The sequence below is a fragment of the Penaeus vannamei genome, chromosome 34 (genome assembly GCF_042767895.1).
Source record: "Penaeus vannamei isolate JL-2024 chromosome 34, ASM4276789v1, whole genome shotgun sequence".
NCBI classification, from domain to species: Eukaryota; Metazoa; Arthropoda; class Malacostraca; order Decapoda; family Penaeidae; genus Penaeus; species Penaeus vannamei.
Window position 1 is genome coordinate 11,627,719 of NC_091582.1, and position 26,587 is coordinate 11,654,305.

Sequence of the window (26,587 nt, forward strand, 5' to 3'; positions counted from 1 at the left end):
CCAGTGTAAGTCCTATTCCAATATTGCCAAGATTAGCTTCTGTAGACATGGTCTCCCCCATGAAGTTTATATTGGTGGATTTTCCTGCCATGTCCGACCATATCATACTCTAACCCCTTCCCTGTCAGAGTCAGTAATGTTAGATTTTTGGTCACCCAGCCAAACACTGTCGCTCCACAGCCTGCTGCCCTCTATGTGCCCAACCTGATTATTACCATTCAAATTGCTGTGCTCATTCACATGCATGTGCCAGTTGTGGTGGCTCCCATAATGTAGTTTATAGGAGCTGCCATGCCTACAAGCTTGAATTTGAGGTGGCAATTCTCAGATTCAGACTAGGCCTCACTCTGCATGAGGCCAGGCAGAAAGCATGCTGATGAGGTTTTTCTCTCTCTACCCCTTCTAAAACTGTTCTTTACTCTGCTCTCCTCCCATCTTCTCAAGATGTTTCAGCTACTCTGACAGTATTTCTTCCCTCTACCCTAAACCATCTTATCTCTACCCCAGTTAGATTCCTTTTCCAGTCTAAAACCAGATACTCCAGTCCCTACCACTTCCCCAATGCCTAGCCCTCCACCTTCTCACTCTACCTGTTGCACCAGGCAATCTAAACATTTCACCCCATCTTCTACCACATCCTCTCCTCCCCCCTCCTCTTCCTCTTTTCAAGAAAACCTTTTTTCTCAGACCCCACCACCCAACTCTTGAAGACATCCAAAACTTCCTAGACATGACCTAAGAGAATGCTTCACTCCCTCATCCATCCTCCAATCCCTCTACTCCTGTTCCCCCCTGCATTGAAAGTGTTTACTGATATCCATCCTCCTCTTCCTCAAGTTCCTCCTACCCCTCTTCCTCCCACTTTTCCCCCAAAACACCCCATCCTTTCCTTCTCCATGTGTATCACTATTCCCTCTTTTTTCCCCAGTATCCTTACTACCACCTGGCTGGTCACATGATTCCCTCATGTTGCAACAGTATCCTTCTCTGGATCCTTCCCCTCCTGATGTTCTTCCTGATATTTCGTCACCCTGTTCCCTGTTTCTTTATGGCTGTTGCAGTTTTCCTCAGTGTTACTCTCCCTTCCTCAGACACACACATACTCTCCATTTGATCTAATCCCCCTATAACCGTAACCCCTTCCCCTTTACAAATGCATTATGGCTGTTGCAGTTTTCCTCAGTGTTACTCTCCCTTCCTCAGACACACAGATACTCTCCATTTGATCTAATCCCCATATACCCTTAACTCCTTCCCCTTTTCAAATCCACTCCTTATTCCATTTGCTCTCCATTTTTACTCTTTTCAGTAACATTGTATCCTATAGCATTCTACAACCTTTGGCATTTAACACATTCTATCCTAATTATTAACTCATTTTTACCATTTTTGCCACAGCACAATACTATAGTGCTATATGACCTTTGATGTCTAGCACATTTATTAGTTTTAACCATTAACTAATAATCATTGAAGTTGTCAGTAATTTAATATCATAAAGATACTTGTCAGTATTATGTATACCATATATATTTCATAATAGTAATAGGTATTAATTTTGTCAAACCATTTGATTCTGATATTTTTTTCATGGCTATAAAAACAGTAATTCTAGAATGAATCCAAAATGGCTGTTAGAGTGAGGATGTAAATAATCTGTATAAAAGTATTTTGGAAGGGCAAGGCTGCATCTTGTTTTTCACAATAGCTTTCCATGTATTTGGTGATGCTCGCTTTGTTGTATTGTGTTCGTAACATGAGTATTAATTTGTTTCAGGACTTAGACTATGATAGGATCTATCCTTGTCAATATCAATTTAAAATTTAAAGATATTATATTATTATCTCACATTTAACTTTTAACCTTTTTCATTACTGTTAGTAAATAGTAGAATGGTTTAGATTTTTTTCTAGTTTGTGTTTTATAGAAGCTAATGTCTTTTTTATGAGTGTCATCAGTGTTTACATATTTTGTTAGTTCATTTTATATATATATATATATATATATATATATATATATATATATATATATATATATATATATATATATATTTTTTTTTTTTAAACATAATGGTTAACTTTTTTTCTCATTCTCTTTTCAGTGAACACAAAGAGCAGACCACTAGTAATATTTCAACAGTGAACAGCACACATGGCAAACACATCAAAAAGTGAAGTTGACAAAGATCTCTCACTTAAAGAAATATATTTGAAAAATGAGCTTCCAGTGTCTTTAGAAGAATTGCAAGGCATTACTGACTTACAGGTCATGGATGACTCAGATTCCATACATGTATATAATGACAGCACAGAAGACAACCAGTTAGAACAGGTAGCCAGTAGTAAGAGAAACAAATTAAGGGATAGTTGTAAATCTACAGATGAGGATATTGCAGTATTATGTCCCATATGTAAGAGGATGTACAAAACTAGGGTCAGTCTTACTTCACATCTTCGGAAAACGCACAACTTTTATAAATCAAATCGAAATAAGATGCCATGTCTAGAAACTGGATGCAACTTCCGGACTAATCGCATTGTGAGGCTCATCACTCACCTAATACGGACGCACAAATTGAAGTTCCAGTGTGAGAAAGTGACATTTCAGCAAAAGGAAGGTCAGTAGAAAAATTAAAGATTATTGTTATATTAATGATGGACCAATAAAGGATAATCCATGGATAAGATCATGATGTATTCATTATTTACAATGAGAGTGAAAACTACACTGCATAGTTAAGAAAAATCTTTCAATCAAAATTTAAAATTGTTTTCCATATTGTACTCAAAGAAAGAGAAAGAATTTCATATTGTACACTAGTGAAATAAACAAAATACTGTACTACCTGGCAATATTCTGTTATATATATATATATTTTTTTTCTCCAGATTTCTTTAGGTGGAAGGAAGAGACTGAAGAAAGATGTAAATCATCTTATGCATCTCGCACATCAGTCAAGAGGATGGTCTCTGGGAATGAAAGAGTGTTTTACATATGTCGTCGAAGTGGCTATGCAACATCGCAAGATTCAGAGAAAGCTCATCCCCAGAGGGCTAAGAAAGGCAGTATGAAGATAAATGGAATGTGTACATCTTTTATGGAGGTCACATTTTTGAGAGAAGGAGGAGCTACAGTTTACTTTTGCAAAACTCATTATGGGCATGAAGATGATGGCTTTCACCAGCGTATGAACAGCAAAGAAAAAACTATGATTACAGATTTAATTAGATCGGGTTACACTATTTTCCAAATAATTGAAATTATGAAGACAAAAATGCCACTTCATCGACATCAAGTTTTGAAACAGAATAATATCAGGCATTTAGCTGCTAAACAGAATCTCTTCATTACTCGAAGCTACCGTAAAGGATCTGTGAAAAAATTACCAGGAAAGTTTTCTGTTACGTCAGATGTTCCTTCAATTAGCCTTCAGGTTGAGAATGAAACTGAAGTAGAGGCTGAACTTCCTGAGACTGTTAGCACTAATGTGACTATTGTGGATGTACAAGATATAAAGACAGAGGAAGCACCTAAATCCCATACAGAAATTGAAGTACATGGATCTGTTGATGAAGTAGAGAAATTAAGAAATGAAATTCAAATGAAAATAGAAAGAATATCAAGATTAACTGTAGGATTAGTTTCAGAAAATGCACTAAGACAGTTGTGTGATAATTTAGATGATGTGACTAGAAAGCTTGAAACTGAGAAACATATTGAGGTTATATCTGAAAACTGTGAATGTATTTGTGATGATCAGCAGAATGTGATTCTCCACGAGGATGTTGGTGGAAACTCGGTCTTACTTTATTGCTCTGATAAAAATATTGAAGATTTAGTGCAAGAAGACTTATTGTAAGAAAATAAAAAGGAGAGTATTTACACATATTGTGATTTACAAATTTTTGTCCTTGAAAGCCAATACACATTGTGATGTATTGTACCCAAACAAGCCATAAATTATACTGCAAAATTTGGTAGCCATCATATGAATCATATATAGAATATATGAAAAAGTATTTTAACAAAAGTATGCTCCCATTAAAGTACATTAATCCCTTTTAAATGCAATTTGCACATATGCAGTTATAAGTATGGAGAAGTTTATTATTTCTGTCAATAAAGAGATTTATTTACTGATTTTTAAATTATTAATCTAGAAACAAATACAGTGTCCATTAAGTTCATTATGAAGAATATATGGATTAACATCCACTATGACAAAGTGTGACATATACTGCTATAATTACATAAATATATCCCCCAATCCCTTGCCCGTTGGTGTCGTGGGGGGGTGGGGGGGGGGGAGCCTTGGGAGACGGAGACTGAGACTCAATGCAGGAATCTCACCTGCCTAGGGCCTCTGCCCTCGACTCAACTAATTTTGCATGGTCTCTTCTCTTTCTAGCTCTTTTGTTTCAGTCCCTTCTCCAACCCCTTCTACTTTCTACTTCCTAAGGTGTAAGAACTGTGTTGAAAGGATGAAAGGCTGACTCTGTGCCAGTCCTGAAGTCTCCTTTGACCACGACTCTGAACTCTACAACTACTACCCACTTCTCAATGCAGACTCCTACTCTCCCAATTTCCTCAACTTCATCAAATCTACCCCCACAGCCTTCTTCACCAATCACCTCATCTTCCCTTATTACTCCCCCCCAATCCCTTGCCCGTTGTTGTCGTGGGGGGGGGGGGGGCTTAGGAGACGAAGACTGAGACCCAATGCAGGGATCTCCCCTGCCTAGGGCCCCAGCCCTCGACTCAACTAATTTTGCATGGTCTTTTCCCCCTCCAGCTTTTGTTTCCGTGTCTTCTCTATCCCCTTCTACTATCTACTTCCTAAGGTGTGAGAGCCGTGCTGAGAGGATGAAAGGCTGACCTTGTGCCAGTCCTGAACGGCCTGCGGGAACTATGGGCACGGTACTCCCGACTAATCTAGCCCTTACCTTCAAGAGCATGAGGGTGGACCGTTTATGCCGTTTTATATAATCCAGGTTCCCCATGACCAGTAATGAAAATGTAATCCCTTTATTAGAGGCAATGAGGCTAGCCCCTTTATCAAATAGCCCCAACCCAGGCTCTCCTTTGACCACGGCTCCGAACACTGAAACTACTACCCACTCCTCAATGCCTACTAGTGCATTACCCACCCAAGCAGAGAATCAATCTCCAGAAGACATTCCTACCCACCCAACTTCCTCAGATTCATCAACTATACCCCCGCAACCTTCATCAAGCACCCAACCCTCCCTTATTACCTTACAGCCTTATTCTCCATCATTCCGTAATACTCCCTCTTCCACACGTCCCCGACCATCCACCACCACCAACCCTACAGATATCTTAAACACTATTTAGCCCAGCTAAATGGGACCGATTTTTCGTGATCCCTTCTACTCAGGCAACACTCTTCTCTTTCAACAATGCCTCCAAAAACAAGTAGGCAGAGTCCCTTTCTATACCAGACGCGATCGCTCCCGTCTGGTAACAGTCAGATCAGAAACTGAACCTATAGCACTATCAAATTTAACTGATTATTCTAGCAACCCCATTCCTGCAGAACCTCATCCAACTCTTAATACCTGTTCCGGAGCTGTCTCTCTCTCCCCAGCAAACTGCCCAGTCGATACCAAAGATTGGTCAGACTGTGGAGAAGACTTTTTAGGATGCCTCAAAGACCAAGATGTGAAATCAACACATTGCTATACCATTCCTCCTAAAGGTCAACGAAAGAATCCGACCAACATAGCCAAAATTACCTTCTGTACACATGACCTTCCCTTACGTATCTCCATTGGTGGACAATCCCTCCCTGTTCGACCATACCAAGCCCCTCCCCGTCAATGTCAAAACTGTTGGCGCTTTGGACATCCTGCCAAACATTGCCGTTCCACAGACCGATGCCCCATATGTGCCCAACCTAGTCATAATCGATCAAACTGCTCAGCACAAACACGAACATGTGCTAACTGCGGCGGCCCCCATAATGTATTTTATAGAGGCTGTCCCACTTACAAGTTTGAATCCGAGGTAGCAACTCTCAGATACAAAAATGGTCTCACTTTACGTGAAGCCAGACAGGAAGCACGTCGACAAGGTTTCTCTCATACTCCATACTCTAGTAACATCGTTCGCTCAGCCCCTCCCCCTCCACCCCAAGATGTCCCCATTTCCACTTCTACATTCTACTTCCCTCACACCAATTCCTTTGCCACTCTAAACCCAGACACCCCAATCTCAACCACAGCTCCAATCTCAACTACAGCCCCAACCACTTCTACATTGTACCTTCCTCAGACCAATTCTTTTACCACTCCAAACCCAGACACCCCAATCTCAACCACAGCTCCTATCTCAACTACAGCCCCAATACCACCCCCTCTCCCTCCCCGCACTACCCGCAGTAGACAGACTAAACGTTCTAACCCTTCTTCCCCTACAGAACAATCACCTCCACCTACCTATACCTTTATTCCTGAGACACCAGTCTCCTTTCCCGCTCCCCCCTCATTAGAACACCTTTACCCCGCAAAACTCCCCAACCAATTCCACTGCAGAAACAATGGATTACATCCAAAGTTATATGCTGAAGACACAAGATCCTTCCACACTTGAAGTGGTTGCCGATATACATACCCCTCCTACTAATATTCCCCATACACCCCTTCTTCCTACTCCCTCTCAACACAACCTAACCCCCTCAATTCCGTCCACCTCCGATATCCATCCTCCCAATACCCATCCCCCTATTACTCACAGCACCCCTACACCCCTTCCTCCTAATCCCTCCCAAGACAACACATCCCCTTCAACTCAAACTATCCATCCTTCCGATATCCACTAATACTCCCTCCACTTCTACTCCATCCCAACACAACCTACCCCCTTCAGCTCAAACTATAGGTACATTCTCCCCCCCTCCATCCCCTCTATCCTTTGCACTCCCTCTCGGATACACACGAGAATCGCTCATGTCACAACAATGCCCTTCCCCAAATTCCCTATCTCCTAATACCCCTCCTTCACACCCCCTAGCTCCTTCTCCCCCAGATTCCCCAATATGTACCGTATGCGATATTACTCATAAGCTATAGCTCTCCTACATTGGAATATTCGCGGTTTCCGCTTTCATAGACCAGACCTACGTCATATTCTTGCTTCTTATAATCCATCTATTATCTGCCTCCAAGAGACTTTTCTCACACACCCTCCTATTCCAATTCCCAATTATTATTTTATCTCTTCCCCACACTCCCTTTATGTCTCGTCTATACTCATCCATCATAAAACACCATATGTCATACCTCCCATACAAACTACTGTCCCGTGCACAGCTATTCGCATCTTTCTTCGCCGCTGGATCACAGTGATTTCAGTCTACTTCTCCCCATCCCATCCCATTGACTTTACTGCCTTTGAGACTCTAATTTCCCAACTCCAACCACTTTTCCTTGTAGTTGGTGATTTCAACTGCCGCCACACTCTGTGGGGTGACTCTACCACCAACTCTCGAGGCCGATCTCTAGAACGCTTCCTCTTCACAAATAACCTTATTATTCTTAATTCAGATCGCCCCACACACTTTGACATGCGCACACAATCCTTTTCATGCCTTGACCTCTCTGTATGCTCTTCTACTCTACATTTAGATTTCCACTGGTCAGTTCTAGACCACTTCCCCTATAGTGACCACTTCCCAATACTCCTTTCTCCTACTTCATATGTACCACTTCCTAATCCTACACGCTGGTGCTTTGATAGAGCTGACTGGCATACTTTCACTTCGCTCTCTACTATACCTATCCCTCCACCCCCCCCTTACCGTCCATTTCAGATATGCTATAATATTTTACAACCACGATCCTAAGAGCTGCCTATACAGCCATTCCTCGCACTTCAAGACCTTATACCTCTAAATGTGTTCCATGGTAGAATTCTGATTGCATCAAAGCGCTTCGCTTAAAACGAGCAGCCTGGAACATCTATCGCTACAAACGAGGCACCCCTCACCAGCTATCAGCCCTTATTTCCTTTAAAAGAGCATTTGCCTATCTTCGCCGTACAATTAGAAACAGCAAAACAAATAGCTGGCAAAATTATGTTTCCTCAATTACATCATCTACATCTATTTCAGCTGTTTGGCGACGGATCCATAAATTATCAGGCAAACATCCCCCCCATCCTGCACCCGTCCTCCATATTCGAGATACTCTCATCTCTGAACCTGTCGAAGTAGCTAATGAACTGGGCAACTATTTCAGCCAGGTCAGTAGTGGCTCTCACCTTTCCCCACACTTTTCTTCCATTAAAGCCATCAAGGAACGCATCCCTATTACCTTCACCCTATCCTCTGATGAGTCCTATAATGCTCCTTTTTCTTCTTCTGAACTCAGCGCTACATTACAGTCATGCCTAAACACTCATGAAGGCCCTGATGGTATTCACTATCGTATGCTCCGACACCTCCCATCTTCCTCTCTATCCTTCCTTTTAACTATTTTCAACCACATATGGATGTCAGGAAATTTCCCTTCTCATTGGCGAGATGCTCTTATCCTACCTTTCTTAAAACCCAATAAATCAGGTACCCTACCCTAAGATTACCGCCCCATAGCTCTAACTAGCTGCTTGTGCAAGTTACTAGAACGAATGGTTAACTTCCGCTTAATGTGGTGTCTTGAATCTCGTAATCTCCTTTCTCCTTCCCAGTTTGGTTTCCGCCGTGCCCGAAGTACAGCAGACCCACTTGCCCATTTCGAGACATATATTACATCTGCATTTGCACGCCATGAATCCGTATTAGCCATATTCTTTGATCTAGAAAAAGCATATGATACCACATGGTGGTACCACATCCTCCAACAATTGACCTCCCTAGGTTTACGTGGAAACATGGGTGTCTTCATAAAATCTTTCCTTTCTAAACGTACTTTCCAGGTCAAAATTGCCTCTTCCACGTCATCATCCTTTCCTCAATTCGAAGGCGTCCCACAAGGAAGTGTGCTTAGTACTTTATTCCTTCTTGCTGTAAATGACATAGTCTCAGTCCTACCACCAGGAGCCCGGGCATCACTATATGTTGATGACTTAACCATCTATGCATCTGGCACATTTATACCAGATCTCTGTCAATTCCTACAGTCTGCAATAACATCAATAACTTCTTGGGCCACCAACCATGGCTTTCGCTTCTCTACCTCCAAATCTTCCCCCATCCTTTTCTCTCGCTCACGTACGGTCCCTAAACCCCCACGCTTCTTATATAACGCTCCACTCCAATACCGTTCTTCTGGCAAATTCCTAGGCGTTATATTTGATTCCAAATTGTCCTGGCGAGACCATATCTTGTACATCAAAGAAAAAGCTCAACACCGCCTCCGAATCTTACAAACTCTTTCACACATCTCCTGGGGCTCAGATCGCAAAACTCTCCTCCATCTTCATGTTGCTCACCTTGATACAATCCACCACAGCAGTCTCTGCTTAGCCCTAGGCGCCTTCCACTCCTCTCCAGTTGAGAGCCTATATACTGAATCAGGCATGCCGTCCCTCTCTCGACGTCGAGCCCTTCTCTCTCTCCGATGCTATGCTCGATTTCACCAATTTTCCCTTACCAAACTAACTATTCCACAATCCTTGCTTCATACCTTTACCTCTTCTCCACGTTTACCAACTCCTCTCCCCGTACGCATGGATACCCTCCTCTCCCATTCCCCCTTTCCTCACTTCCGACCTCTCCCACTTTCTGTCCATTCCATTCCTCCATGGCTTTTACCTAACCCCTGTATCTCCTCCTCAGTTTTCCCTGACCCACCAAAATCAGATATTCCCCCCTCTATCCTTCTCACTCATTTCCTTGACCATGTCTCCATTCATTGCTCCAGCATTCATGTTTACACTGACGGTTCCAAATCCATCTCAGGAGCTGGATTCGCAGTAACATTCCCAAACTGCACTTTCAAATACACCCTCCCTCCTGAATCTAGTGTCCTTACTACAGAACTATATGTGCACTCCTTTTTGCTTTACGACGCATATATTCATCCCCCTCTTCCTCTTTTACTATTTTTACCGACTCCCATAACTCTTTAACCCTCATAATGTCTATGCACTCGACCAATCCCCTTGTCTGTAAGATCCAGAACTGGTTGTTCTATCTATCCACACGTCACAAATCTGTCAGATTTTGCCGGGTACCCAGCCATGTTGGAATCCCTGGCAATGAACAGGCAGATACCCTTGCACGTTATGCCGCAATGTCCACATCACCTCAACTATGCCTCTCACATATTCCAGCTACGGATTATTACCCCAACTTTAAGACCTTCTTGTATACCCGATGGCAATCTATTTAGTCAAGACTCCACAACAATAAATTACTTACCGTAAAACCATCAATCTCCTCTTGGTCAGCTCCATTTCACAAAAACAGACGGGAGACGGCCCTCGCACGCTTACGTATTGGCCACACTCGCCTAACACACGCCTATCTAATGTCACGCTCAGACCCGCCCTTATGTCCTCTATGTAACGTCCCTCTTTCAGTTCCACACATTCTCTTGTCCTGTCCACGCTTTAATACAGCACATACCTCTGCATTTCCACACCTGTCCTCCCTTCACCGACCTCCCAACATATCAGACATCCTTACAGAATCCCAAAGCTTCTGCCTTGACAACCTGTTCTCCTTCCTCAGACACATAGATACCCTTCACTTACCTAAACCACCATAACCTTTTCCCTCATCTTCAACCCCTTCAACACTACTCTAGATAGTTGACACATAGCAACTATCACCTGACATCCCCCTTTACTATACCTTCCTATAGTGCTATATGACCTTAGATGTCTAGCACATTTATTTTAACCATTAACCATTAACAATGTCTTCAAGAGCAAATGGACAGAGTCCCCATCCGTACCCGACCCGATCGTTCCCGTCTTGTTACAGTTATATCTGAAACTGAAGCTATAGCATTGACAAATCTAACTGATTTCTCTGGCAATCCTATTTCTGCAGAACCTCACCCAGCTTTTAATCCTTTACTAGAACCTCTTTCTATCTCTCCAACAAGCTGCCCTATGGGTATCGATTGGTCAGCTTGTGGAGAGTACTTACCCGGCTGCCTTAAAGACCGCGATGTGATATCAGCAGTTACATCGAAAAAAAAAAAAAAAAAACAATATTGCCAAAATTACTTTCCGTACACATGACCTTCCCTTTTGATCTACAATGCTTCCTGTTCGACCATACCAACCTCCTCCCTGTCAATTTCAAAACTGTTCGCGTTTTGGACATCCTGCCAAACTGCCGTTCCACAGCCCGATACACCCTATGCGCCCAACCCGGTCATAACAGATCAAACTGCCCTGCACAAACACGCACATGTGCAAACTGCGGTGGCCCCCATAATGTATTTTATAGAGGCTGTCCCACTTACAAGTTTGAGTCTGAGGTAGCAACTCTGATACAAAACTAGTCTCACTCTGCTTGAAGCCAGACAGGAAGCACGCCGACAAGGTTTGGTATTATTGGAAAAAGGCGTCACCATTGAATCGACCAAAACTGACCTTATAGCCTTGAAGATATTTAATTAACAATCACTTTTCATTTAATAAATTTGTCTCGCAAATTAATAATAACAAAGTTATTTAATTTCTAAAATAAATAATAATAATAATAATAACACGAGGTGAGATTCGCACGGGAGCTGCGGGAATAGACCGAATTCTCCACTGCGCATGCGCGGGGTCTCTCCTACCCGAACTGTTCCTGTTATCTCGCCTGTGACGTCACGGCCAGTGTCACGATTTCATTGGTCAACTGTTTGGCGGTTAATTTAATAGCCAATGGGAAAAGAATTCACAAGGGAAACAGCAAATGAATGAACATTAGCTAAAATAGAAGCTATGAAATTCAATTTTAACATTAGTCTCGCCATGACTTCCGTGTGTGTAGGATGTGGTATCAAACCATTCCAATTTACAAAAAGTTATTTTGAAGGCGATGAGGCTAGCTTGAAACTATTACATGAACACGGAGTTTTACCCTCTGAAATGCCCTGCGATCGGCCGTCGCGTCGTTCGTGCTCACGCAGACCTCTCCAGCGCTTCCGCCCCCGCAAGCCGCTCGACTGATACGACGACCCCTCACCCCGGCCCCTCCTCTGCATAGGGATGGTTTAGGTTTATTTTCACTGAAGTGACTAAATGTACGGTGCTTCGCGTGCGTACGAAGCGCCTGATGCCGACTTTGTCCGACGCTCTCTCCTGCCGTGAATAGGTGGATGATTTTTTTTTTTTTTTTTTTTTTTTTTGCGGCAGGATAGGAAAGAGAGGAGACAGTGGGACAAGCTAGCTGGAGCTTAGGGAGAGAAGGTCGGAAATGAAGCAGAGAGAGAGGTAGAAGTAGTAGGGCAGACCTACTTGCTGCTTATTTAAATTTTATTAACAAAATTATTTACAAAATAAAGTTTATATACAAGTCTAGTTGTGGTGGTTTGCGCATTCGGAAATGCTGCTTTTCCTAGACGTTTGTTGCGTAGTCCGGCATCGGCTCTCCGCTCTCGATGTAGGGGATATTCGCCTCCACCACGAGTGGTCGTTCTCAAGAGGGTTGTTCTCTTCGAGTGATCGTGCCGTCAGTTCTTCGTCTATGGTTTCTAGTTTGTCCCAGACTTTTCTTGCCAAGTTGTAGAGTCTGATATATATTGCCTCCATTTTGTACTTGTGCAATTCTGCTATTGATAGATTATCTTCATCGTTCCTCCTTGTTGCTGTCCGAAGGACTGTTTTGAAATTGTTGCATCTTGGTTATGTTAGTTTTCGATGAGATGCACAGGAGAATGGCCGGGTACTCCATGATTGGTCTAATAAGGGTTTTTATAAAAGTGGAGCTGTATTTTTTAACTCATTTTCGCAAATCGTTTGAGTTTCGTGTACTGGAACTTGGCCGTTGCAAGTCGTCGTTTTATAAGTGATGATACTCCGCGTGTACCAAATTCCATGCCGAGTACTGTGACTTTGTTTTTGAATGGTATTCTTTCGTTGTCAACTACTACTTCCCTTGGTTTTGTTGCTGATATTGATAGTAGTTGGAATTTGTTTTTGTTGGTCTAGATCTTCCATTTATTCTCAAAATTTATTCTTCGTATTTCGTTCGCCTTCGTTGTTGCTAATGCCTCTTTCTTGATTAAAGGGTATATTATGATCTGGGTGTTATCGTCTGCAAAACTCACATCTACACAATTGTTCCCGGGTCTTTCGAGGTCAGCTGTGTAAAATATGAATAATGTTGGGCTCAATATTGATCCTTGAGGCACGCCACTTAGGGGAACTTAGGTCCTACTATGTTCCCTATCTTTAGTGTTGCCGTGCGGTCTTCTAAAAAGTTGCTAAGGATTTTTTCGATGATGTCTGGAAGATTTATTTGTAGAATTTTGAAGTGGTCCTGATTTCCAAAGTTTGTCAAATGCTTTTGCTATGTCACGACATACAATGTTACATTGCTGTCTCTTTCTTTGGGATATTGCTACAGTTTCGTATGTGGAAGTTATAGCCTGTTGTGTTCCTCTTCCTTTCCTGAATCCATACTGATTTGGGTTGAATAGACTGTTGTTTTCCGTGTGCCTTTTCACTGTGTCATTAATTAGTTTTTCGAAGATCTTACCAGGTATTTCTAAAAGGGATATTGGTCTATAATTTTCAACTTTTTGGGGTCTTTTCCTGCTTTTGCTATGAAGACCATTATGGCATTTTTAAATTTTGTTGGAAAATAGCCCATTGATAAAGCCCATTTGAAAATTGTTTTCAGTTCTGCAATGGCAACATCCGGGAGATGCTGCATTACAGTCTTTCTTACTCCACTTTGGCCGGGGGCTTTATCCTTGAAGTTTTTAATTATAGACTTGATATCCCCTGTTGTGATGGGTCTTGTGAGAGGGTTATCATTGCTAAGTTTGATTGCTTGTGCTTCTCTATAGGGGAGAAGTCTGTATCTATTATTTGAGAGGTACTCTTGCACCATAGCTTCGTGTTGCATATCGAAATTGCGGTTATCTTCATCATTGATTTCGAAACGTTTTCCCAGAATCTTCGAAAAACCTCCTCCTTCTCTTGATCGTCTGATATTTTCTCATTGTTGGCGCTTAAGATGTAGGGTGTTTCTTTGCGGTTGCTTCCCTTTAGTCGTTTTACTTTTTTCCAGAACTTTTTAGGGTTATTATACTCTATTTCTGTTTCCTCCATAAGTTTGTTCCAGTGGTTTGTGGCTAATGTTTTGTTTTCCTCCTTCATTTCTTTCTGGAGTTGCTTATATTGGGTACGTAGAAGAGGCGTCCATCCAAGATGTTCTTTTATCTCCAAGATGTTTCTGTATCTCCATGTTAGTAGCTTAAGGTGGTTGCTTGTCAAGGGGTGAGGCAGAGTTATGTAATTTTTCTTGGGTATTGCTTTGTTCATTACACTTTCAATCGTTGCATACCAGCTATCGATTTTATTGTCAATGTATTCTTTATTAACTGTGAGCTCTTCTTCTGTAGGTAGGTCCATATGTTGTTCCATATCTCTTTTGAATAGTTCCCAGTCCGCCCTTTTATAGTCATACATTTTTGCTTGCGGGATCATGATGGGTGACGTCGCCAGGGTGAAGATAATAGGAATGTGATCCGATGTTGTTAGTGGACCTTCTTGTATGGCATAATTCATGTGTATATTCCTATTTCCTATTATGATGTCTGGTCTTCCTTTCCCTCTAGCACTTACAAAAGTGTTGAAGTCTGGTCCAAGTTGGGTGATTATGTTGCGATGGATCAGGTTAATTAATTCGCTGCCCATTAGATTATTATTACTTTGTCCGAGTGAGCGATGCCGGGTTCAGTTCAGTTCAGTTAGATTTACGGTTATGCTTCGCCCGGGCCTTTTCTCTGGAGTGGCCCGGCCTGTGTTAATTATTTCTAGTTAACTCAGATGTTTTCTTTGAACTGCATGCTTACCGCGGTGGCTGGATTGCAAGCAAGCGATCCAGCTGCCACGGTGAAAGCATGTTGCACACCCTTTTTACCAGCCCGGCAGCTGTGGTGAGTGGTCCCTGCCTCAGAAATTGTGTGTGTACACAATTCTGCAAGTAATGTAACAGGGTGGCGTTAGGCTCGCCGCAGTCTTTACATAACCTCCCAGTCTCACTGTCAATAATTTGCCAAGCGCATTGGTAACCTAGTCTTAGTCTGAATAGTATGACTTCGGTATCTCTTTTTGTATTTGGAGGAAGGGCCAGTGGCTCATAGCCTAAAGCATCTGAGTACCACTTGGCAGCGAGCGATTTTGTGATGTTTTCTCTATGTGCTCCCCGGAGGACCGCACACGCTGCAGCTTTGGTACCTTGGCTCAGTCCCCTTCGGCTAGGTTTAACGATCATGGAGGATGCCCTTTTCGGCTAGTTTATCAGCAAGCTCGTTCCCTTGTATGCCTATATGGCTTGGGACCCAGTTTATGATGATTCTTCTACCTTGACTAAGGATTCTTTCGGCTATGTATAGTACTGTTGTCAAGAGGTAGATGTTATCTGGGGGCATGCTATGCTGTAAGCTGTCAATAGTTGCTCTTGAATCTGTATGAATGACAACGTGCCCTCCCCTCAGGGACGCGTGTCAATGCTTCCATGATCGCAACCGTTTCAGCCTGAAGCGTTGAGGCATTGTCAGTGACCCTAATGGATGCTGTGGTATCCTTTGTTGCAAAGCCGGCGCCTGCAGTATGGTTTATTGGATCCACGGATCCGTCCGTGTAGTAAGTTATACTACCCGGCGGAGTTATTTGTTCAATGACCCTTTGTGCTTGTGCCTTTAGGCTAGGCATGGAATATTGATCCATACCCTTGGCAAGCAATGAATCTTTTAGTTGAAAGCGTATCAAAACTCTGGCTGTATGAGCCAGGAATTGTCTGCAAACAACTGGTAATCTTATTGTAGGCGTCTGAGAACTCTTCGTCTTAGATAGCAGGTTGTGGGTGCCTGCAGGACCTTGGAAAGGAACTGTGCTGCCATTAGATCTATTCTAGTGTCCATGGACGGTAAATCAGCTTCCATGAGGAGGTTGATGACCTTTGTCCACTTAGGTGCACCTAGAATTATCCTGGCTGCTTCGTTTTGTATTGTTTCCAGTTTTTCTTTTAATGTTGTGCTGGAAGCAATGAGGGCGACAGATGCATAGTCAATAATAGGACGGACAGCATGTACAAAGAATGATCTTAGTACTTTGTGTCCTGCTCCTATGTGTCTCCCTGTCATGACTTTCATGACTGACAGTCTTTCCTTGGTTCTGTCAAGCAGGTATTGGATCTCCTTTTTGAAAGTGAGTGTGTGTCCTATCCATACACCAAGGTATAGATAATCCTTCACCCATTCCAGATCCATACCCTGTATGGTGAGTTTTTTGTTTCTGACATTGGTTCTCAGTGCCATTGCTTTGGATTTTGCTGCTGATATTTTTAGACCCGTCCTACAACACTCTTCAGACACCAGGTTCAGACAACGCTGAGCTCTAGTAAGGCAGTGATTGCCAGAGGCTATGATTGCCAAGTCATCTGCATAAGAGATGATCTTGCATCCCTCTGGCAGGTGAATGTCGAGTATGTTGGACATGAGGGTATTAAACAGGGCTGGACTAAGAACCCCTCCCTGAGGAGTTCCATTTTCAAGTGGCATGTGCTGTGAGAGGTGGCCTTGAAATCTGACATTTGCTGATCTATTTTTAAAATAGTCAGCTATCCAGGCCAAGAGTCTGCCTTTGACTCCTTTGTGGATTAGGGTCTCTTGAATGGCAAGTGGACTTGTCAACTCAAAAGCCTTCTCCAGGTCAAGGAAGATAACCACGGCAGGTGAGGTGCAGATTGTGCTTAAGAGTGTGGAAATGCTATGAGCAGTGCTCTTACCCCTTGTGAACCCGTGCAGGTGTTCATGGGGGGGACCCGTTTTCCATCAGAGCCTGTTGAGTACCATCTTTTCAGCTGTTTTACCCAGGCAGCTGAGAAGAGAGATGGGACGGTACTTGCCAGGCTCCTTTGGCTTTAGGATGGGAACTATTGTGGCTTGTTTCCAGCTCTGGGGCACCGTGGCTGTTTGCCAGAATTTGTTGATAACCTGCAAAAATGCAAGTTCTCCTGCAAGGCCTAGATGCGAAATGATGGGGTGAGAGATCCCATCAGATCCCGGTGCTGACCCAGAACTGGATTTGTATGATTTTCTTAGTTCCCTAAGAGAGAACAAGGCATCTGTTTCATCAGCTTCGAGTGCCTTGTCTCTTATGAGAGCAAGTCTTTCTGGATTTAAGTTTTGTTGTTTTTCTCTCATCATTGGAGGCAGATTGTTGGTGCTGGTTCTGGCAGAGAACTCAAGCACCAATCTGTTAGCCTCTGATTGTGGGTCATGATGAGTGCATTTCGGGGCTTGGCGTCTTGTCGCTTGCTTGACCCGTTTCCACAACTCTGTAAGGCTGGTCTGGTGCCCAAAAGATTGGCACCATTCCAGCCATTTTTCCTGCCTTACTCTGTTGGCAGTTTCCTTGGCATCCACAACAGCTTCCCTCAACAGGGCCAGATTGTCGGGAGATCTTTGCCGTCGGAAGTTTTTTCTACACATATTAACCCTGTGGTTGACCTCTTTGATCTCGTCATTATAGTACCAGGCGTCTTTGTGAGTTCTGGACCATGGGCAAGTTTTGGGAATGGTTTGTGAGGCTGCCTGGTTTATAGCCTGGATTAGCCTTGCCTCTAGCACATCCACGTTTTCATTATTGTTATTGGGTTCATTGTCTTTCAGACATCGAGCCAAGCCTTCTTGGAAGGCAAACCAGTTGGACTTGTCAGTTTTCCATTTAGGAATGTGATGTGGTCTTTGGGCTGGACCTGCATCCATTAGTATGGTGACTATGCCGTAGTGATCACTAGTAACCGTATCATCGACACACCACCGAATTCTCTCTACCATTGTTGCAGTGGCAAAGGTGAGGTCTAGGACCCCTCCCTTCACATGCGTTGGTTCTTTGGTGTTGAGAAGAGCGATCTCAGGGAATGTCTCAAGCACTTCTGCTATGTGAATGCCTGCCGCGTGCGGCCTTTTGCGGGGATTCAGCATGGCCATGTGTGCATTGAAATCTCCCCCTATGATCACTCGGTCTTGTGCTGCCGTAGCACAGACCTGGTTTAGATCTAAGCTCTCACACAGTGGTTTGCTATAAATATTGTATATTTCTATAGAGCCCCCAGGTAGCTGAATCTCAACAGCAAGAGATTCAACACCATCTCCACAGTGGGTTGGCTATTAAGGAGCAAGGGATAGCTTCTTTTACCAGGGTCATCAGGCCTCTAGCACCATCCAGGTTTGGAGTGGTGAAGGCATGATATCCTGAGAAGCACACGGACCCCATTGTTAGTGTCTCCTGGAGCATGACGACGTCAATGCTCCTTGCTCGCACAATTGACTGGAGAAAGGAGTTCTTGCTTTTATAGCTACAGATATTCCACTGCAGTATGCTTAGATTGTGTGCCATGATGGTTACTCAGTGTCACTTGCTTCAGCTTCAGATGCCCCAGTGCTGGTGGCATCAGATAAATACAGATCCTCGTTAATTGAGGATTGTACAACTTCCTCTAAGTCAGACACTCCGCTTAAGGCCTTACCGAGGGGTGTAGGGCCTAGGTTGGAAGTGTCACCTCGGGTCGGAGGACGAGACTTTGGCTGTACAGACTCGGCCTGCTGCACAGTTTCAGCCTGTCCTGATAGACTAGCTGGGGTTTTATGTAATGTTTCTCTTGAAGCGAGCCTGCCATCTAAGGATTTAGGGAGGGGGGCGCTGCTCGTTATTGGTTTGGAGGCTTCTAGCTTCCTTCCCTTCAGAGCCGCCACAGTTTGGGTCATAGCCGTCATGGCGACCTGCACTGCTTTCTCCGCCTCCTCACTGGTCCTCCCCAAGGCTGTTGCTACTGCAGAAACTACAGCACTCAACAGGAGAGTTATATCTTTCTCGTCAAAGAAAAGATTATCATCTACTGGGGGGACCATTGCTGTGGACTTTGAACATTTTTCCCTTTGGCTCTTTTTGTTGTTTTGCCACTAGCAAGCTTGGGGAATTCCTCTCTGTTAGAGGTATCCAATTTTCTCTGTGGGGGCGACTCCTTCCTCTTAGGAGGTCGGGGAGTCTTTTCTTTTTGGTTTTGTTTTTTGTTTTGGCCCCAGACATAGGTGCCTGGGGGCGCAGGGACAAAGTCAGGACGCTTTTTGGCTAGCTCCTGCTTTTTAATCACTGCCTGTTTCCTGACAGAGCAAGCCAGGCTCCAGGCATGATGTTTTTTGGCACAGTTTGGACACTTGGCTGTTGTGTCCTTCTGGCCATCTTTGTGTGCCTTTATACACACTTCAGTTTCGTGTGCCTCGCTGCATACACCACATTTGGCTTTGGCCTTGCAGTTGGCCTGGTGATGCCCAAATTTCTGGCACATGAAACACCTCAAGGGCTCTGGCACATATGTCCTGAGCTTGTATGAGCCCCAGTTACCCAGATCAAGGGTGGTGATTGGGGCTCCCTTGAGGATAACCAGGACTTGCCTGGTTGGAGACTTCCCTTTGGTCATGCGGGAAGCCTCCACCACTTGTGGGAGAGACGTGATCACCTCCACGTCGAACCCTAGTGGAAAGCCAAGTAGCACCATCTTGGACTTTTTATCTTGGGAGGTCAGTGGTGAGATACACACCTTCCTCCCATCTTTTAGCACCTTGATTTCCTGCAGGAAGTTCATGGTGGCTTTGTCTTTGGGGGCAATGATCATGCCCTCATCTCTGGAGATTCGGATTGATAATTTTACATTTCTTTCCTTCTCCAATGCCCTTACCAGCTGGTATGCATTGTCGGTCTTCAGCTTTTTTTTTTTTTGGTACCTTAAACCGCGTTAGTCGACTTGGGGTGTGTTCTGCCTCTTCTTCAGAGTCAGTTTCCACCCTTCGTCGCTTCATGCCTCCCCTTTGCAGGGGTTTAAGGCCTTTGGAAGTGGGGGCAGCTGTTTTGGCTGGTACAACTGGAGCCCTTTCTTGACTGAGGGAGTTCTGAGGGGAGTTCAGGCTTCCCTCAGTCTGGTGTGCATGGACAGACTTTGTGGTTGGTGTTTCTGTCTTGTCCTTGCTCGGTTCAGCAGGCCGGACACGTTCGGCCTGCTTTTGGGTTTTCTTTCGCCCCCCTGCAGCCTTGAAAGGCTCCAGGGTGACTGCCATGGTCTGATTCATTTTGTGGTGGTCATTTAAAAAGTTGGAAATAGATTGGTCCCCTTTCGGGGATTATCTTTATACCTCTCTGGGTGAGGTCCTAAGAAGGGCCTCACAAAAAGCTCTGATCCCTACACTCGACCCTTCAGCACCACAGGACAGGAGATCCCCCTGGGTGGGCTGAACTCGGAGTTTTGGTGTGGTGTGGTGCCTCCCACAGAGATAAACGCTTCCCCTCCTCCCGCACTCTGGAAGCTGCCAACACATCGCCCATCAACACTTACGGCGAGCGTTCGAGGACCCTCTCGCTGGAAGGCGAGCCCGCCCGACGATTCCAGTGGATCTTCCTCGTCGCCGACGTCCCTCAACCCATCATCGGCGCCGACTTCTTGGCGTACTACGGTCTGACGGTTGATCTTCAAGGTATGGCCCTGATCCACCGAACCGGGGCCCGCACGCACGCTGCTCCGGCTCTGGTAAGTACCCCCCTAATATATACAGTGCTTCCTAGGACCTGCGCTCTCAAGAACATCCTGCGGGATTTCCCGGCCTTGACCAAGCCGATCAACCGGGCCACCCAACCACGGCACGAAGTCCGGCACCACATCGTCACCCACGGTCCCCCTGCCCACTCTCGCTGCCGTCCGCTCGCTCCCGACAGATGTCGCAGTGCCAGGGCGGAGTTCGACCATATGATGCAGTTGGGGATTATACGCCCTTCCAGCAGTCAATGGGCGGCCCCTCTGCATCTGGTGAAGAAGGATGGTGACTGGCGCCCGTGCGGTGATTACCGTCACCTCAACACGATCACCGCCCCCGACAGATACCCCCTGCCGCACCTGCACTCCTTCTCCCACGAGCTGTCTGGCTGTACGGTTTTTTCCAGGATCGGCCTCGTGCGGGCCTTCCACCAAATCCCGATCGCTGAAGAGGGCATCCCCAAGACGGCCGTGATCACACCTTTCGGCCTCTTTGAATTCCTCAGGATGCCCTTCGGTCTTCGGAACGCAGCCCAGACCTTTCAGCGATTCATAAACGACGTGACTCGCGGTCTTGAGGGCGTCTTCGCCTACATCGACGACATCCTCGTCGCCAGCATCTCAGAAGCAGACCACGCCCGCCATCTCCGCGCCCTCTTCGGCAGACTGCAAGACGCGGGCGTCGTTATCAACCCGGGAAAATGCCAGTTCGGTGTCGCTTCCCTCTCTTTCCTCGGCCACACCGTCACCCCCAAGGCATCACCCCAGCGCAGGAGAAGGTCACCGCTATAAGTAAGTTCCCCAGGCCAGCGACAGAGAAGCAGCTGCGGAAATTCCTGGGCATGTTTAACTTCTACAGAAGGTTCGTCCCCGGGTGTGCCCAGCTCCTCAAGCCCCTCCACGCCCTGATCACACCTAACAAGGCCAGCAGAAACACCAGAATCGAGTGGACATCCTCGACTAACGAAGCCCTCCAAGCCTGCAAAGAAGCCCTTGCCACTACCACCCTGCTTAACCATCTGCTGCCCGAGGCTCCCCTCAGCATAGCGGTCGACGCCTCCGACACTGCCATCGGCGCGGTCCTCCAGCAACGCCAGGGTAAGCAATGGCAACCCCTTGCCTTCTTTTCGCAGACCCTGTCGCCACGCCAGTCACGGTACAGTGCCTTCCTTCGGAAGGGAGCTCCTGGCAGCATACTCCACGGTGAGGCATTTCCAGCATACTCCACGGTGAGGCATTTCCAGCCATCTGTGGAGGCTAAGGAATTCCACATCCTGACGGACCACAAACCCCTCACCTTCGCCTTACACTCGAGGACCCGCCGCCAATCCCCTCGCGAGGAGCGCCACCTGGACTTCATTTCCCAGTTCACGACGGACATCCGCCACATTCGGGGCTCGGACAATGAGCCCGCCGATGCTCTGTCGAGGGTGACCATATCTGCTGCGACTCTCGCCGACGACGCAGTGGACTACCATCTAGTAAGCAGAGAGCAACGGCAGGACACGTCCTTGACTCCACTCCTAGAGGGCCAGACTTCCCTCTACCTTGAGAGAGTCAAAATCCCGAACTCCTGCGACGACCTTCTCTGCGACGTCTCCCTCGGCTACCCTCGCCCATACATCCCGCCTTCCCTCCGCCGGCGATTCTTCGATGCCTACCACCAGCATCGCGGCATCCAGGCCACCCAACAACTCATCTGCAGCAAGGTCGTCTGGCCCGCCATCAACAAGGACGTTCGGCAGTGGTGTCGTTCCTGTATCGAATGCCAAAGAAACAAGATCCACAGGCACACCAAATCCCCCTCCAGACCTTTCCTATTCCCGCACACCTGCAGCAGCCCTTCAGGATCGCCAAAGTCCGTTTCGCGACCGCGAACCTAGAGGGGGAGTGCTGTAGCGGTTCCTGATTGGCCATCAATCTAGAACCGCACCTGACCTGTGATTGGCCGACCCCTGTTTCGGGACCGCCCTAACCGGCCGAGCTAACATCGCCAGTCAGGTACTTAAGCCGCCGGACCTGAGGTGGAATCATCATTCGCCACACGACTGCTGACCTGACATTACTTGTGCTTGGCTCATTAACAATAAAGAGATAAAATCCAGTTTGGTTCCTTAACCTCTACAATCTAACTCCCTTACCTGAACCACCATAATCTTTTCCCTCATTTTCAACATTTCAACACTATACTAGATAGTTGACACATAGCAACTATCACCTGACATCCCCCTTTACTATACCTTCCTATAGTGCTATATGACCTTAGATGTCTAGCACATTTATCTTAACCATTAACCAATATATATATATATATATATATATATATATATATATATATATATATATATATGTATATATATACACATGAGTGATGATAGGGACACAGCAGCCTCACCCCCATGGGTCCCCCCCTATGTACCTAACGTGTCATAACAGGAAGTGCCCTAATGACTTCCGGAAGTAATTACCGTAATCGATTACGGGAAATCAGTAACCTTGACTAATGATGGAGAACACGCACACCTGAATGGGTGCCCCGCCTCCCTTTCCTCACCAAAACAACAACAATAATAATAATAATAATGAGAATACGAGAAAGAGGAAGAAGAAGAGGAACAACAAACAAACATGGATCCTGTTGCCGCAGGTCAAACTATCATCCTAAGAGCAGGTGTCACAGGTTCCACCACCCCAACCCCTCACCCAAAAACACCTTGGACACACTAGCCTCACCCCCATGGGTCCCCCCCTATGTACCTAACGTGTCATAACAGGAAGTGACCTAATGACTTTCAGAAGTAATTACCGTAATCGATTACGGGAAATCAGTAACCTTGACTAATGATGGACAACACACACACCTGAAGGGGTGCCCCCCCCCTCCCTTTCCTCTCCAAAACAACAACAATAATAATAATGAGAATACGAGAAAGAGGAAGAAGAAGAGGAAGAAGAGGAACAACAAACAAACATGGATCCTGTTGCCGCAGGTCAAACTATCATCCTAAGAGCAGGTGTCACAGGTTCCACCACCCCAACCCCTCACCCAAAAACACCTTGGACACAGCAGCCTCACCCCCATGGGTCCCCCCCCTATGTACCTAACGTGTCATAACAGGAAGTGCCCTAATGACTTCCGGAAGTAATTACCGTAATCGATTACGGGAAATCAGTAACCTTGACTAATGATGGAGAACACGCACACCTGAAGGGGTGCCCCCCCCCTCCCTTTCCTCTCCAAAACAACAACAATAATAATAATGAGAATACGAAAAAGAGGAAGAAGAAGAGGAACAACAAACAAACATGGATCCTGTTGCCGCAGGTCAAACTATCATCCTAAGAGCAGGTGTCACAGGTTCCACCACCCCAACCCCTCACCCAAAAACACCTTGGACACACTAGCCTCACCCCCATGGGTCCCCCCCCTATGTACCTAACGTGTCATAACAGGAAGTGCCCTAATGACTTCCGGAAGTAATTACCGTAATCGATTACGGGAAATCAGTAACCTTGACTAATGATGGAGAACACGCACACCTGAAGGGGTGCCCCCCCCCTCCCTTTCCTCTCCAAAACAACAACAATAATAATGAGAATACGAAAAAGAGGAAGAAGAAGAGGAAGAAGAGGAACAACAAACAAACATGGATCCTGTTGCCGCAGGTCAAACTATCATCCTAAGAGCAGGTGTCACAGGTTCCACCACCCCAACCCCTCACCCAAAAACACCTTGGACACACTAGCCTCACCCCCATGGGTCCCCCCCCTATGTACCTAACGTGTCATAACAGGAAGTGCCCTAATGACTTCCGGAAGTAATTACCGTAATCGATACGGGAAATCAATAACCATGACTAATGATGGAGAACACGCACACCTGAAGGGGTGCCCCCCCCTCCCTTTCCTCTCCAAAACAACAACATTAATAATAATAATGAGAATACGAGAAAGAGGAAGAAGAAGAGAAAGAAGATGAAGAAGTACAACAAACAAACATGCACCCAGCTGCCAACATTTCGGTACCCCACTCCTCCTCTCTAGAGCAATAATGATAACAAGAGGAGAGGAAGAAGAAGAAAAGGAAGAAGATGAAGACACGAAGAAGTAGACAAACAAACAAACATGCATTATCCCCATACCCCAAACACGCTATGGACAGAATAGCCTCACCTCCATAAGTACCGCCCTGTGTACCTAACGTGTCATAACAGGAAGTGCCCTAATGACTTCCGGAAGTAATTACCGTAATCAATTACTGAAAATATATAACCGTGACTAATGAGGGAGAATACGCTCACCCGAATTATGTCCTCTCCTCTCCAAAGCAATAATAATAATATTGAGAATGAAAGGCAGAAGAAAAAAGAAATATGTACTCTGCTTACATAGGTCAAACTATCAACCTGAGAGCAAGTGTCACTGGTTCCACCTCCTCCTCCATTCCTGCAGGTCACAGGAAGAAGAAGATGATGAAGAAGAACAACAAACAAACACGGATCCTGTTGACACAGGTCAAACTATCATCTTAAGAGCAGGTGTCACAGGTTCCGCCACCTCCACCACCACCTCACTCAAAAACACCACGGACAAAATTATTCACCCCCCTGGTGCCCTCTTACCCCATAACGTATGTACCTGACATAGGTCAAACTATCTAAGACCAGGTGTCACAGGATCTCCACCACCCCACACCCCTTCACCCAAACACACCCTGGACATATTGGCTCACCACTATAGCTACCCCTTAACGTGTCATAACAGGAAGCAGGCCTAATCACTTCCAAAAGTAATCATCATAATCGATTACTGAAAATCAATAACCGTGACTAATGAGGGAGAATACGCACACCCGAAAAATGTCATCTCCTCTCCAAAAACAATAATAATAATATTGACAATGAAAGGCTGAAGAACAAACAAATATGCACCCAGCTGACATGGGCCAAACTATCAACCTGAGAGCAGGTGTCACAGGTTCCACACCCTCCCCCTTTCCTGCAAGAAGAAGAGAAGAAGCAGACAAACAAACAAACAAGCACCTAGCTGCAGGTGTTACAGGTGATTCACCCCTTCCAGCTTCCCCATATACCCCCTCACCAAAAGCAATGATAATGGCTATGCCTCATGTCTCAACATGTAAGAGGAAGAAGATGAAGAGACAAACAAACAAACATGTACACAGCTGCTGGCAGAGGTCAAGGTATTGATCCAATAACAGGTGTTACCTCCCACCCCCCTCCTTCTCAGGTCGAAAAAGGGTCATTTCCGGCGTGAGTTAGGTCACATAGCTATTCATCGTGTTTAAGCTTGTAGCAGAACAAACTGCACAATAGACCGATGGACAAATTAGCTCCCCTCGACACCCTCCGCAAGTACTAACTAAAGAGCTAATGCACCCACCAGCATTGGATTGCCATAGATGTGTGATCAAAGACATGGCTAATGAGCGTGACATAATCAATAACCATACCTCACCTTGTTCCTCGACCAAACACTGCGAAGGCCACAGGTCATCAAAAGAGGGTAAAGAAATACTCTTAGCTGCTCTCCGGATGCGATAAGGGTTAAGAATATTATTCTTGAGGGGGAGGGGTTGTGCGAGGTAAATGATCATGGGTATTGATCTGATAATTATATTTAGCTTTCCATCGTGTCTTAAACACGTAAATTTAGCTTTAATTGCTAATGCATCCCAATAATAATAATACAATGCGATGAAAAGGATGATAAAAATCGCCATGTACTCAATATACCTTTATCATCTTCAAATATACACTAGCACAAACAACTAGACATGCTTAAATCATACTTGGGCCATATGTCCATCCCCCGCGTCAACTAAAAAATAACATCTT

The 26,587-nt window shown here is 45.2% G+C and overlaps 3 protein-coding genes across 4 annotated transcripts in view; all 3 read left to right on the forward strand.

Annotated features, from left to right (window-relative positions):
- Window positions 1-3,883, forward strand: part of LOC113810034 (uncharacterized) — a 5,613-nt gene extending 1,730 nt beyond the window's left edge. For both annotated transcript variants that reach the window (XM_070113779.1, XM_027361718.2), the window contains 2 exons: window positions 2,103-2,618; window positions 2,890-3,883. In XM_070113779.1, coding sequence (XP_069969880.1) covers window positions 2,153-2,618; window positions 2,890-3,860 — 1,437 coding nt within the window. In that variant the 5' untranslated portion in view covers window positions 2,103-2,152 and the 3' untranslated portion in view covers window positions 3,861-3,883. The remainder of the gene's footprint in view (window positions 1-2,102; window positions 2,619-2,889) is intronic.
- Window positions 3,884-5,125: 1,242 nt separating this feature from the next.
- LOC138859227 (uncharacterized) lies at window positions 5,126-7,524 on the forward strand. Its single transcript, XM_070113440.1, has 5 exons — window positions 5,126-5,282; window positions 5,559-5,762; window positions 6,138-6,361; window positions 6,513-6,617; window positions 7,456-7,524. Exons 1-5 carry the CDS (start codon window positions 5,126-5,128, stop codon window positions 7,522-7,524), a joined length of 759 nt encoding a protein of 252 aa, XP_069969541.1.
- Window positions 7,525-16,813: 9,289 nt separating this feature from the next.
- On the forward strand, window positions 16,814-21,521 carry LOC138859228 (uncharacterized). The gene is made up of 4 exons (XM_070113441.1): window positions 16,814-16,900; window positions 20,400-20,673; window positions 20,778-21,015; window positions 21,137-21,521. Exons 1-4 carry the CDS (start codon window positions 16,814-16,816, stop codon window positions 21,519-21,521), a joined length of 984 nt encoding a protein of 327 aa, XP_069969542.1.
- Window positions 21,522-26,587: the final 5,066 nt, after the last annotated feature.